At 49.3% G+C, this 13,778-nt stretch overlaps 1 protein-coding gene across 7 annotated transcripts in view; it reads left to right on the top strand.

The window, feature by feature from the left end:
* The window catches only part of NAV2 (neuron navigator 2), a 399,361-nt gene that overhangs the window by 310,108 nt on the left and 75,475 nt on the right, over positions 1 to 13,778 (top strand). For all 7 annotated transcript variants that reach the window (XR_011995074.1, XM_072725405.1, XM_072725403.1 and 4 more), the window contains one exon: positions 9,016 to 9,154. Coding sequence is in view for 6 of the 7 variants with exons in the window: in XM_072725405.1 (XP_072581506.1) it covers positions 9,016 to 9,154 (139 nt within the window). In the remaining variant the exon portion in view is untranslated. The remainder of the gene's footprint in view (positions 1 to 9,015; positions 9,155 to 13,778) is intronic.

Here is a 13,778-nt window from a genome sequence, read left to right as displayed (position 1 = left end):
GGGGGGAGGGGGGGGAATGAGTTACCAAAACGGGACAAAGGTGCTGTGCGGTGAAACTCAACCCCTGGCATTCTGAATGCTGCTAAATCCCCTCGCAGCACTCTTTATGGGGCTCTTGTTTCTCTATCTCTCTCTCTCCCCCCAAATGATTGGCCTTGCACCTGGCACCGTCTGTAGAAGCTTGCTTCTCTCCCCCGGGACACAGTGGCCACAGCAAGTTCTTGCCCTAGTACTTTATCATCGATTTCGTAACCTGGGCCTGTATCTCCTTCCTGCGGCTCTTTTCAGGCTCCCCAGCTTCTGTGCTGCAGCTGACATGAGCTGGTTATCTCCTGAGTGCCTGCAGATCTGATTTGGTCCCCACAAGAAGCTCATGAGGCCTGGTGTTAGCACCGGATCACACAGAAGGCAGCCTGGGTTTTTCCTGAGGAGCAGAAGCGAGAGTGGGGTGTGGGGGGGCGGGGAGGTGCTCCAACCAACTAAATGGTAGAGCCAAGGTTCAAATAAATCTAAGGCAATCTTTCTTTTCTCTCTAGAGCTGTGCTTCCTCCATTGGGAGCCTCCAGGGCTTCATGGCCTCTGTCCCACTGCTAGAGGAGACTAAATTTCCTGGGTTTTGTTTCTACCCGTACTCTCACTCAAACTCAAGTTCTGGGCCATTTTGCAAACCATTGTAGGCTGATTTCAGAAGGTGAAATCTAGAGAGAAGAGGCTTGCTTATGGCTTTTTTCGAGTAACTGTATCCCTTTTTTTGGGGATACAGTCTGGGCTTTTGCAACGTTTTTGTGGAAAACGTTGAAGTCATTACAGTACACCTGATGGGTGTGGAGTAAAGTGAGTCAGATGAATAAATGAACAAGGTGGTTGCGCACTCTTGGATCTGTAAACATTCGTAGTTTATGACCTTTGGGCCTTTCTTTACAAGCCTCAACTGTCTCATCTCTAAAATGGGTATAGTGTTAGTAACCAGAGAAAATATAAGTAACAGGGCCTGGCACATGAACGAGCCATCAGTGAGTGTTATTTGTATCACGGAGTTGTGAGGATTAAGTGAAATAATGCATGTAATTAGCATGAGGTCTGGCACAACTTTGAACTTCCAAGTTGCCGCTTCTCTTATTATCATTCCCAGATTGGCAAAGAAAGGCGGGGTTCGCAGGAGTGCTCTTTGCATTCTTTGAAGGTGGATTTTCTTAGTAGGCCCTCCTGCAGTGGCTGGAGGAGGTGATGCTCTTGAGAATACCTCCCGGGAAGGAAATAGTTAACATACCTGTCTAGTGGGAAATGAAGGTAGCCAAAACCTTTCCCTTCCCCAGGGGTTACTACTAAGCCTCCAGTTGGGCTTGCTCACTCATCCACACCAAAGGATCTCATTCCGCTTGGGCCCTGGGGTTTCACGGGAACAATTGCCTTGAACAATAGCCAGAAAACGAGTTCCACCAGTCTGGGCTTTTGCAACTGAATACAGCTGTCTGGCGGGGGGCACGGGGCCGGGAAAGGAGCTCTGCTGTGATTCTGGGGCAGAACTTGAAAAGTAAGCAGGTAAGGCCGGGACACTGCTGCAAGGTGGCTCTGCAGCCCGGGAGAGAGGCTGGAAGTGGGGGCAGGGGCTGGCCCAGACTGCGCCTGAGGGCGCTGGGGGCCTTCTGGAAGTGGACCCAGTCTTTGGGGCTTGGGGGTAGGGTTGTTCGGAGCTGCTGCTTGTGCAGACTGCTTTTGAGAACCCCAGTGCGAGTACTTCCTCTCTGCTAACCTGCTGTGGTTTATCAGTGAGCGGAGAACACCTCTGTATCTGCAACGGGATTGACTTTTCCTTTTCTTTTCTTTTGCCACATTGGTTAGCATGTCTTTCCCTTGAGTCAACAACATTATCTCACTGGGCGTCCGTTCGAGGAGTGTAATGACTGACCCTCCAGACCCTTCGGTAACTCCTCAGAGTTGGAGTCTTTTGCTGAAACCCAGGATTCTTCACGCATGGGTGTGTAAATCCTAGTGGAAAAATCCGTTCAATCATCCCCCTAACCTTGGGATTCCGTTTTTGCTTTTTTGCTTCATGGGAGATGAAGTTATGAAATCACAGTAATTCAGGACCATTACAAATTCCTGCTGCAGTTTGGATACTGCCCGGAAGAGCTTGTTGTTACAAATGGGTCCAGATTTAGAGGTGGTTTTTCAGGGAGGGGGTGCACTGGAGGAGGCAGGTTTCTCTCCTTAGTTCTGTGGAATGTGCACTCCCCACGACAGGGAGGAGAACAGGGAGTGTGAGGAACTAAAATAATTTATGATGCTTTCACCTGCGTTCTTCATAGCAGATAGCTTGTGTTTGGTTGTTAAAATTGTGCTTTAAGCCTTTTGAGTGGCATTTGAATTCCTGACAAGGTGATGTCAGCATGTCTTGTAAGACTGAAACGGGAGCCTCCTGGCTTTAGGGATCTTTCCATTTTTGAATGGATTTTCTGGTCGCTGTTCAAGGCTCTTTTCACATCCGAATTTTTAGAAGTGGCAAACAGTTGAGGCCTTGGTTTTGGCCAAAATAGGGTCTCTTCTTGATGCACCTGATTGCTATCAGCTGGTGGAGATTCTTTTGTGATTAGGCTGGCTAGCAGGCAGATTTTTTTTTTTTTAAGATTTTATTTATTTATTCATGAGAGAGGTAGAGACAGAGGGAGAAGCAGGCCCCCGTGGGGAGCCCAATGTAGTGGGGGGAACCCTGATCCTAAGACTCTGGGATCATGACCTGAACTGAAGGCAGATGCTCAATCACCTGAGCCACCCAGGCGCCCCACCATAGGCACCTTCCATGTGCCCATTTCCCACCGTACTAACTTTTTCTCTGAGCTTAAACTCTTAGGATGTCAGTTAGAAAGCGACCTTTGGGATGGCTGCACCCACCTCCCTCATTATATGGAAGTCTGGGGCCTACAGAGAAAATGAGGTACCCAAACTCTGTAGTAGTTCTGGGGAGGGCTGCGGTCAGGGCCTGGCTCCCCTGGTACCTTGCTCTTGCCACTTCTGTACCTTGAAGAGATTGTGGCGTAGCAGAGAGCGTTGGTGGGCCTGGGATCCAGCACGCTGCAGACTGTTCCTATTACCTGTGCTGGCACCTGGCTGGGGGCTTGAGGAGATATCAGAGGCTGTAGAAATGTGTGGAACCTGTGCAGTTTCTAGTTGTAGCCCTTTGCTCTTCTCCCTGCTTTACATTTTCATCTGTGTTTGGGCTGTGTCTGTATGTGTGTCACATCCACTGCCCTCGCCGTCAAAGGTGGGGACAACTGGGTGTCATCGCTGTATCCCTACGGTGCCTCGCACGATGCCCGACGCATAGAGGTACTGGCCAACTGGGTAAGATGAACAAATGAATCCAAGGTCCCTGGCTCAGAATCCAAAAATACTGAGTTGAAGAGTCTTGAAGGACAATGGCAAATGTTTGATGGCATCCTTCCACCCACCCACTGGTTCCAAGTAGGTGAAGGTTTTCGTATCTGATCACTTGTAACTTCAGTTGTGTCATTGTATGACTGCACCGATGGGGGCATTTCATGGAGTACAAAAAAAGGTGCGTGCCTCATATGGCAGGGAAGCAGTGTGTTTGCATTGATGGTTCTGAGGAATCAGTGGAGGCATCTTCTTGCCATTTCTCTAGCTGTCTCTGCCAAAGAATTTATAGGACATAAATGTAATATGCTGTCTTGAAATTAAAAAAAAAAAAAGGGAAACCATCCAAGGTCTGTATCCCATGTTCCTCTCAATTTCCTACCATATAGCCTGTGAGGCTCCAGGAGGAGAGCCTGAGGTTCTGCTGGGCTCTGCTCATCTCCCAAGGATGTCGAACACAGTGTTCCCCCTGAGATTTTGGGAGCAGCTTTGGAGTAGCTTTAGAAGCCTTGCAATGTAGAGCAAAGGTGAACATGAGTGGGAAAAATTAGTAAAGAGAGGAGGTGTGCTCTCTTGGGCTCACTTATTCTTCTGGTCAATCATATAAAAATCATTAATTCATTCTCAAAAGGAAATCTCTAATAGGTTTTTTTTTTTTTTAAATTTTATATGTTTATTTGAGAGAGACAGAAAGAGAAAAGCATGAGCAAGGGAAGGGGCAGAGGTAGAGGGAAAAACAGGCTCCCCAATGAGCAGGGAGCCCATGGGCTCCATCCCAGGACCCCCAAATCATGACCTGAGCCAAAGGCAGATGCTTAACCAACTGAGCCACCCAGGTGCCCCTCCTCTAATAGTTTTCTAAATGTCTAAGGAGTGCTTTTGTGCCTCAAAAGAACATCTTAGAATTCATTAGGTTTTACTATTCCATTTATTAAAGCTTTGATTTTTTTTTTTTTAAATTCATGAAAGACAGAGACACAGGCAGAGGGAGAAACAGGCTCCCTGCAGGAAGCCCAATGTGGGACTCGATCCCGGGACTCCAGGATCACGCTCTGGGCCGAAGGCAGATGCTCAACCACCGAGCCACCCAGGTGTCCCTAAAGCTTTGATTTTTAAACCTAGGTTTCCTTACACATCTCATCTATAAATCAAGTATTTTTGTAAAACAATTAAGATGATTTCCACTTGTTGTTTGATTAGTACTTTGTTAATTTAGATTGAACAAATTGAATTTTGACAATTAGTGCTGTTTGGAGACTTGGGTAATTAAGTCTCCTTAAATATTTTAGAGTGCATTCATAAGTTTAACATGCTTGGTTTCCTCAAGCTCTTCAAACATCTGACAGGGTGGACTTAACCAGCCTAACAAGCAAAATCTTTGTAAGCACTTAACTCTGGCAAATCAAATAAACTAAAGTTAAAATGTCATAAATTAAGTTTTCTCAAACACTGTAATTCTTTTTTACAGGCTGTCTCCCAATCCTTAAACCTTTCATCTTAAAAATCTCAGATCAGAAATCAGGACTCATTTACAATTGAAATCAGAGGACTGTTTTTATTTAGCTTCTTTAATATGCCCCATATTCTTTTAAGTATTATAAATATACAGAGATTTATCCTAGTGATCACAGAGATTTCATCCTGTACTTAAGTATTCATGTTATGATTTACTCCCTCATCTCCTTTCCTCTTTTTAAAAACTTCCCAAGGATTTAAAGCCATTTGATCCCAACGAAAGGGAATAGGCTTATCATCATACGGTGTTTCTCATTTGGATTCAAGAGCAAGATGCAAGGATGGTCACGTCCTATTCCAGAATGATGGTTCCAGAGCCGTAGCTGAATACGCTGTAGTTCTTTCTGCTGCGTCACCCGGGTCCCTGGAGCCTCTTAGCTGGAATCTCGTTTCACCACACAGCAAACACAGATCCTCTGTGTTCCTTTCGCATTTCCCTTGTAATCCATGTCTGTAACCCTTTTCGACATCGCTCACCCGGACCTGGGTCATTGGACTTTGGTACCCCGGGTGCAGGTTGTACCTAACTTCCTTTGCCACTTGATTGGATGCACTAATGTTCTTACTGCCTGAATGAATTCTGCATACTTTCTACATTTCTCCCGGCTGACTTTTCAGCCACTTGTCTGGAGTCATTTTACAGACAAATGGCAGTTCCCCCTTCAGTAGCACCAGTATACTAAGTGACAGAAACCGAAGCAAACTAGTTTTGAGCAAAAGAAAGAAATTTATTGATTCTCACTTTTAGCCTCCGAGGGGTGCTTCTGGCTTCCCAGGGCCTCAGGTACGGCTGGATATGGGTGCTCACATGACATCATTCCTCTTGACTCTGCTTCTCTCTGTACTAGCTGCCTTCCCAGGCACGTGAGGATGAAGTGGCCCCTGGAGGTTCAGGCCCCATCCGCATCTCTTCCAGAGTTGCGCTTTGTTCTTCTCAGCTCTCCTGTGTGATCACACAGGTTGAGGGAATATAATTTGAGGCCAAGTTGGAGATTATTCCAGCCCTTGACGGCTGTTAAGAGGTTTATGGACAACTGTCTAAGAGGGGCACAGAAGAGCCAGCATCTGGCCCACATTCCCTTGTGAGGGCAGCATTGTTATCACAGAGCATCTCCTGAAGTACTTTCAGTACTAAGTGCTCCGTAGAAAAATACTTACACCCCAAATGTGGGGGAAAGGACAAGTTTGGAGTAACCGATTTTTGTATCTAAATGGACTTGCCAGTATCCCAAGAGATGCAGAAATGAGGGAGACATGGCTGGTTCTCCGAATGCGGGGACAGCTGGTGTCTGGCACAGAGACAGCTCTTGCTCAGCCGGGGCCTCCTCGGTGTCACTGCCCCTCCGTCCTCATCACTGGCGTCCCCACTCCCACCTTCCATGGTGTCAATCCCTGGCTTCTCCCCGTCTGGGCCTGCTCAGTCAGGGCAGCCCCAAGATGCTCTGGGCACTGATGTGAGAAGAATCGTGTGTACAATAAGTGCCACATGCCCCTCTGCAATAACAGCTTGGTGTTGAAAGGCCATACGGGAGGAACGGGTACAATTTCAAAGCAAAAACTCTGGGGCTTGGATTCATGGGCATCTGTTGCTAACTTCCCGCCTTCCTCCCTGCCAGCCACACTCCTCTCTTCAATCCTCTTTCTTCTTCCCTGGATTATAGGACATTTTAGATGTATTAAATTGCTAACCCCAGAGAGCAGATGCAATTAAAGACTCCTGTGACTTTTTTTTTTTTCTTCTTGGTAATCGTGAGAACAGATTCGGGTCCTTTTCCATCTGTTGGGTCATGCTCTCTGAGCTTTACATGATTCCCAGCCTAGGGGTATCATCCACACGTCACCTACGAAGAAGCTGAGGTATAGATGTTGAGACTTGTCCAAGAATGAGCTGGGGGAGGGGGCTGAGCTCAGAGCCCACAGCTGGGGGTGACTTTTTGTCTGTCACCTGTCTTTCCTCTCCACATGAGTTTGGGACAGAGGAGTCTAATAAGCATGCACTGTGTGCCTGAAAGTGGAGGGGACATGGCCCACAAAGTGAGGTCGACACTGCTGCAGCATCACTGTGCAGCAGGAGACAGGAATGTGCAGTTGGCCGTTGTGGGGAGGCCCTCCAAACCTCGGCTTCCTCCTGAGAAAGTGAGCCATGTCTGTTCTGGAAGTTGACATAATGGAAAGCTGTTTGGCATCACAGTAAAGAAGGTGGCTCTGGGGTCAGAACGGCTGGATCCCGGTCCTATTCCACCTTTTACTGGCTGTCTGGTCTAGTGCAACTTTGCCTTTCTAACCTTTTTTTTTTTTTTTAAATTTTAGAGAGAGAGAGAGATAGTACACATGGGGGGGGGGAGCAGAGGGAGAGGGAGAGGGAGGGGAGGAGAATCTCAGGCACTCAGTACACAGATTGACCCTGGCTCGATCCCAGGACCCCAAGACCACGGCCTGAGCCGGAACTAGGAGTCGGGCGCCCAACCAACCGAGCTACCCAGGCACCCTGCCTTTCCTACCTTTCTAAGCCTTAGCATTTCCACCTGTACAATAGATAAATGAGAATACTTACTTTTTCCCCCACTGGATCCAGTAGATCAAGTTACATTTATGTCGGAAGCTTACTTTGTACTGTACTCAACTATTCACTCCCTTGAGGTTTTTTTAAAAAGGTTTTTTAATTTATCTTTGAGAAAGAGGGGAGGAGGGAGCACGTGCAGGGGAAGGGCAGAGGGAGAAGCCGACTTCCCACATGGCAGGGAACCTGTTGTGAGGCTCAATCGCCCGAGATCATGACTTGAGCTGAAGGCAGACGCCCAACTGACTGAGGCAGCCAGGTGCCCCTCGCTCCCTGAGTTTAAATGCACAAGTATCTTCTGAGCACCTGCTATATACCTGCCATCCTGCAACCAAACAAATGAGAAAATGTAGCAGGTTTGGTTGGGATGGGGAGGTTGGGCTTGTAGATACTGGGACCAGGGGAGGCCTTTCTGAGCAGGTGACACTTGAGTAGGAGGCAAGGGCAAGTGTCCAGGAAGAGGGACACCGGATGTAGAGTCTTGAACACAATAACCCTGCTGGCATAGAAGGAGCAGGAGCCCATGTGACTAGAGCCAGCCAGCGATGAACAGGTGGGCAGGAGGCAGGACTGGAGAGGGAGGCCAGATCAGAAGGTCTTAAGTGCCAGAGTCAGGAGCTTGGGCTTTAAGTATCTGCCAAGCCCCTGGAGGGTATTAAGCAGTGGAGCTATAGGATGTGATTCGTGTTTCAGAAAGATGGTCCTGGCTGCTGTGAGGAGAATGGATTGGTAGGGAGAAGTGGGCTTGGAGCCCAGTGGCCTCTTTGCAGTAACCCAGGCAGACCTGGGAGCAGCTGGAAGCACGGGGCGCCAGCAGAGGTGGTGGCCGGTGCATGGCGGTGGGGGGGGGGGGGGCATACATTTTGCAGGTAGAGGTGCTTAGGACCAGGTGATGGGTTGAAGGACTTGGTGGTGGTGGGAGACGAGGAGGAGAAAGAAGAAAAACCATTGCTTGGAGATTTGAGTTGAGGGGCAGGGGTGGCCTCTGGATTTGTGGGTGGGGACATAAACTCTATTTTAGGTGTACCCTGGGGTGCTCTGCGAGTTAGAAGTGCTAACGGCCTTGACAGGTTTCTGCCGGCTTGGGTAGCTTTCCTTCCCTTGGCATTCCACTCCAGGAGTGGAGTCCTGAGAATTTCGTCCAGCAGCTCATCTTTCCCCTGTGCCCCCGGGGAGCGTGCTGCTCTTGAGGCTCCGCAGTGCTTCCAGCTGTAGTCCCCACACCCACCACTGTGCCACTAGGTCTGGGAAGTAGCCCTCAGCTTCCAGAGTTCCCAGGATGGCATTGAGGATGGGGTAGGAGGTACGTAGAGTCTGCAGCCCCCTCTGCTCAAGAGAGCACCCTCTGTTAGAGGGTAATGTGCGTCTCAGCCTCTTCTTCCAGCTGCCAGTCCAGAACAAGGATGGATGGTGCCCTTGAGATGAGTCACACTGGGGGCAAAAGGGCCCCGGCTGGGGCTTTGTGACACAGGGCGCTTTCAGGGATGGCATGCACTGGTCCGTATTGTTGGCTTGAGCTGACCTAGCATGTGGTTCTGGTGCTCAGGGTGTGTTTGTCTCGGCAGCTGGGATGACAGCAGCTCCGTCAGCAGCGGGATCAGCGACACCATAGACAACCTCAGCACCGATGACATCAACACCAGCTCCTCCATCAGTTCCTATGCCAACACCCCTGCTTCCTCTCGCAAAAACCTGGATGTGCAGGTAAGCAAGGGGCTCCTCCCGTGGTGCCCCTGTCGGCAGGGAGCCTTGGCCTGGTGGACCAAGGGGGCCTCTTGGGGGAGAGGAACATCCCCAGGTCCATGAGATGAGTGAGGCCTGTGCTCTCATCTCACTAGCCCCGGCCTCCGCCTGCAGAGGAAGGGGGGCTTTCAGGCAATGGGGCGCTGGAGATGGGGATGGGGAGTGCTCATTGTCCCTGTGAAGGCCTTGATAAAGCCCTATTTCCTTGCTGGACTTCAGCTTCAGAATCTGTTTTTTGGTTTTGGGGATTGTTTTGTTTTAAAGAGGAGGCTGGACTCGGTCATTCTTCACCTGGAGTGTGTGTCCCCTCCTAGCCACAGTGAGCCACTGCTGTCCAGGGCACATGCCGATCTCTCCAGAGTGATGGGGTGGGAGCACACCTTGAGAACCCTGCCCGGGAGACCAGCATGTTCTGACCGGAGGTTGGGAACTGTTGGTCTGAATCTCACGTCGTGCTGATATTTGTCCTTTGGCTTATGGCAGCATTCTTTTTTCAGACCAGATTCCTTGGTCAAGTTTAAAAATCGCATTATTTCACATGAAAATGATATTGTGGTTCCCCTTAAAAATTCAGAATATATTGCTCTCTCGAGCCTACATTCTCCACATGGCCACAGCCACCAGGTATCCAAGTGTCTGTCCCCTTCAGACAGGGAGCCCTTGCCCCAGAGTGCCACTGCTGCTCCTGGCCAGCTGCACCCTCCGCGTACCTGCCAGCCCCCGAGGGGTTTGAGTGTTCAACACTCTTGAGATCTCCTGTCCGGATACCGTGCTACTTTCTCTTTGCTTCTGAAGTCATTTCATGTGGGTGCTTTCGCTCCCCCTCACAGCGTTCCTGGGTGGCCAGAGGGGCTGGTTCTAGCAAGCCCACTTACTAATGGAAGAGGGAGGTGCCACCCGCCTAGCCAGGCCCCAGGCTGGGGACCAGCGGGCCCAAGGACTGGTCAGCCGTGGTGGCGCTGGCTCCTGTGGCCTGGCATCTTTTCCACACCCGCTTCCTTTCTCAGTTGTTTCTCTGCGAAGAGAGGAGCAGTCTTTGGAAATTTCTGTGCTTTCAAAGGTATCTTTTGCCGTTGTTTGAGGACAGAGCTAAATAATGCGTCAGAGTGTGGGAGTACTCGTGTCCCACCAGAAATGTGGGCATCTGGCTGCCTGAGGAAATACGTTGGGTGTCACCTCTGGGATTGCCTGTGACTTCTTGAAAATTTGTGCTTTCGCCGGAATTTTTTTTTTTAAGATTTTATTTATTAATGAGAGACACAGAGAGAGAGAGAGGCAGAGACACAGGCAGAGGGAGAAGCAGGCTCCATGCAGGGAGCCCAATGTGGGACTCGAACCTGGGACTCTAGGATCACATTCTGGGCCGAAGGCAGCGCTAAACCGCTGAGCCACCCAAGCTGCCCTTTCACCAGACTTTTTAACTGTTGTTGAGGGAGAGTCGAATTGTGGTGCTGATGCTGGTGGTGAAAGAAAGAAAAAACACTACCCGAAAGAAGGAGGCGCAAGACTTTGGGGGTGCTGATGACTTTCTGTATCTTGATCTGAGTGATCGTTATGGAAGGGTGTTAATTTTAGAAAACATACTGAAGGTTGTGCACATAGCATATGAATGCTATACCTCAATGTAAAAGGGTGATTAAGCCTAGAAAAAAAAAAAAAGATGTTTTTAAGAGCTACCTCATAATATTTTACCAGCTGCTAGGGACTATAAGGAGGAAAAGGAAACATGATTATCGATTTAATTAAGGAGTTAACCCAATTATGAGGAAGCAGCATACATGCATACCACCATATAAATAAACATATACATTAGATTAAAAAATAAAGAAATGCAAGGGTGATTAAGACAGAAAGAAAATCACCTAAGCCACGTGACCTGAGAGTGATCACTGATGGACCCGTGATGAGACTCCAGCCAGCCTGTGTCCCTGCCACCTGCGCCCCCCCCTCCCCACCCCCAACTGTCAGGAGAGTCACCAGCCTTCCTTTCCTCTGTGGACATGAATATTTTTTTTATTTTTTCTTCTGAGAGTCTTTCTAATTTCTAAGACTAATAACCACCTAATCTAATTTCTAAGACTAATAACAACTTTTAGACTCTCCTTAGATACTAAGGTGGGGAGGGAAGGCAGGAGAGAGACCCATAGACAGGGTTGGGGAGGGGTGGAGAGAGAAGGAGGAAGAAGGTGGGGAGGGAGGGAGAGAGGAGTAAATCTTTAGGTTTCTCTTTTGTTTACTTTCGAGGTAGGAAGCCTCTCGATTTTTTTTTTTTTTTCAAAGCAGGTTGAGCCAACAACACAGTGTTAGAAGAATCTCCTTGTCTTTCTTTCCCTCCCACAAAGCTGGAACTGGCATCTGTTCTCCACATTGATACAGAGCAAGCATCTGGGATTTACAGATGACTTCCTATCTGATACACTCAGATTGGGTCAACGCCAGAACCCCTTCCTCCTTGACCAGCTCTTTGCTTTCATCTAGAAAATGGCACGTCAGAAAAGGTTCAAGAATGCTCCACAAACATGTCTTTTGATCAGGTTCAGGAGGTTAATTTCAAGGCATGTAAGGAGTTTAATATTCATTGGGTTGTGGTTTATTTTTTGGTGCATTTATTTATTTTTTGGCTATAAAACCACCTGAGTTGAAAATAGTTAAATAAAAACTAAGCAAGCAGGTCTTGGAATAAGATAAATGCAGACTCGCACCAATAGTTAACTGAGATTCCCAGGGAGGTGGTTTCTCGGGCATCCCTTTGTTCCTGTCCAGGGAGTATCTCCAAATATTTGAATCCGTGTAAATGGCAGCCTCCTCCCCTCCTCCCCCCTCCCCTCCTCCCCTCCTACCACTCCGAGGAAGGCTAAGGGCCATTACTCCTCTCGGAGCAGCACCAGAGCTGCACCAGGCAATGGGAAGATGTGCTCTGCCATCGTTCCCCAGGGCTCCAGGGCTCGTTCACGTTTCTGTCACACTGGTTTCCCCTGATCCGCCGGGTGGCAGGTGGCACATCCCAGACCAGGACACCTGGCCTGGCGCAGCTGCCCTGAGAGCAGTTGAGGACAGGTGGCCTGGCCAGGTCAGTATTCTGGAAAAGCTGCTGAGGATCAGCTAAGAGAAAACCCCTCCGAGGACCGGGGGGTTGTGGTCCCGAAGCCTAAGGAGCAGCCTGGTGAGCTGAGCAGCTGGCAGAGGAGCGGTCCTCCAGGGGTGAAAGTCCCCTTTGTCTGTGAGTGACTGTCCTCCCCCAGGGTATTGAGGGGTGCTAAGGGTGCCCTCGGGGGGGACACCCATGCCCAGGGCTCTGGATCTGGCCTCCGATCACTGCTCCTCGGCTGGGCAGAGGATGTCCCTGCGGGAGGTGCAACGGCCCCTTGCCGGACCCCCCTTGGGGACTGGGAGTTGGGCGGCCACGCCAGGGAGGCAGGGAGAAGGTGAAGACTCTGAATGAAGTCGGGGTGGAGGGGATCCCTGGGGGGCTCAGCGGTTGAGCACCTGCCTTTGGCTCAGGTCGTGACCCCCAGGGTCCTGGGATCGAGTCCCGCATCAGTCTCCCCACAGGGAGCCTGCTTCTCCCTCTGCCTGTTTCTGTCTCTCTCTGTGTGTCTCATGAATAAATAAATAAAATCTTAAAAAAAAAAATGAAGTCAGGGTTGAGCTCCTGGTTCTGTGGCATCCTTGGATAAGCCAATCAGCCTCTTCAAGCATCTGCCTCCTGGTCCGTAAAATCATGGGAATTAGATGTGTCTGGAAGGATGAGTGTGGTAGTGACGTGGAAACACATTACCTGAATGTGCTCTCACGGTGTCTCATTCCCGGTAGGTACTCACAAGTTTCTTTTTTTCTCTCTTTCTCCCTCCTTCCCTCCCTCCCTCCCTCCCTCCTTTCTTTCCTCCCTTCCTCCCTCCCTCCCTCCTTTCCTTTCCTTTCCTTTCCTTCCTTCCTTCCTTCCTTCCTTCCTTCCTTCCTTCCTTCCTTCCTTCCTTCCTTCCCTGGATTACCGGTCCCTCTGCCTCCTTCCTCCATTCATGTCAGTAACCAAGGCTTGACTGTTCTTAATGTATTTTGCAGCTCATTTTATATTTTGCAGCATTTTATTTCTAGGGCAGTGTGTTAGTGCCAGAGGACTTAAACACCTCTCTCTCCCCCACGTCATCATCTATCCATTCATGTCCTTGGTCATTCAGTATTTCCTTTTAGTCTGTGGAAGATTCCATTCCAGGTGCCAAGGTACAGAGAAGCATATATCAAAATTCCTTTCATTTTCACTGCCTGTGAAGTTTATAATATACAGGGGGAGGAGTGAGAAACGCACATTCCATGTGAGTTTAATTTTTGCTTACTCAAGCAAATTTCTGAATCCTGTGGCAAGGATTCCCGTCCTGTGTGGCCTCGGGGGAGCCTGGAGCTCTCTAGATGTTCCCTGGATGTTGGGCTGATGCAGGGTTAGGGTTTGGCTGTGGGCAGGGAGGGGCACCCCTTCTGCTCACCTGCTCGGTGCTGCTGCTTGTGACATTAGGCAACTTACTTTCCTTCTTCACCCCTGTACTTTCCTGGTCTCTAAAGTATGGATTATAGTACAAGCTCAGAGGGT

Source organism: Vulpes vulpes, chromosome 11 (assembly GCF_048418805.1).
Source record: "Vulpes vulpes isolate BD-2025 chromosome 11, VulVul3, whole genome shotgun sequence".
NCBI lineage: Eukaryota > Metazoa > Chordata > Mammalia > Carnivora > Canidae > Vulpes > Vulpes vulpes.
The sequence above is the reverse complement of the archived record's forward strand: the minus strand, read 5'-3'. Positions and strand labels throughout refer to the sequence as shown.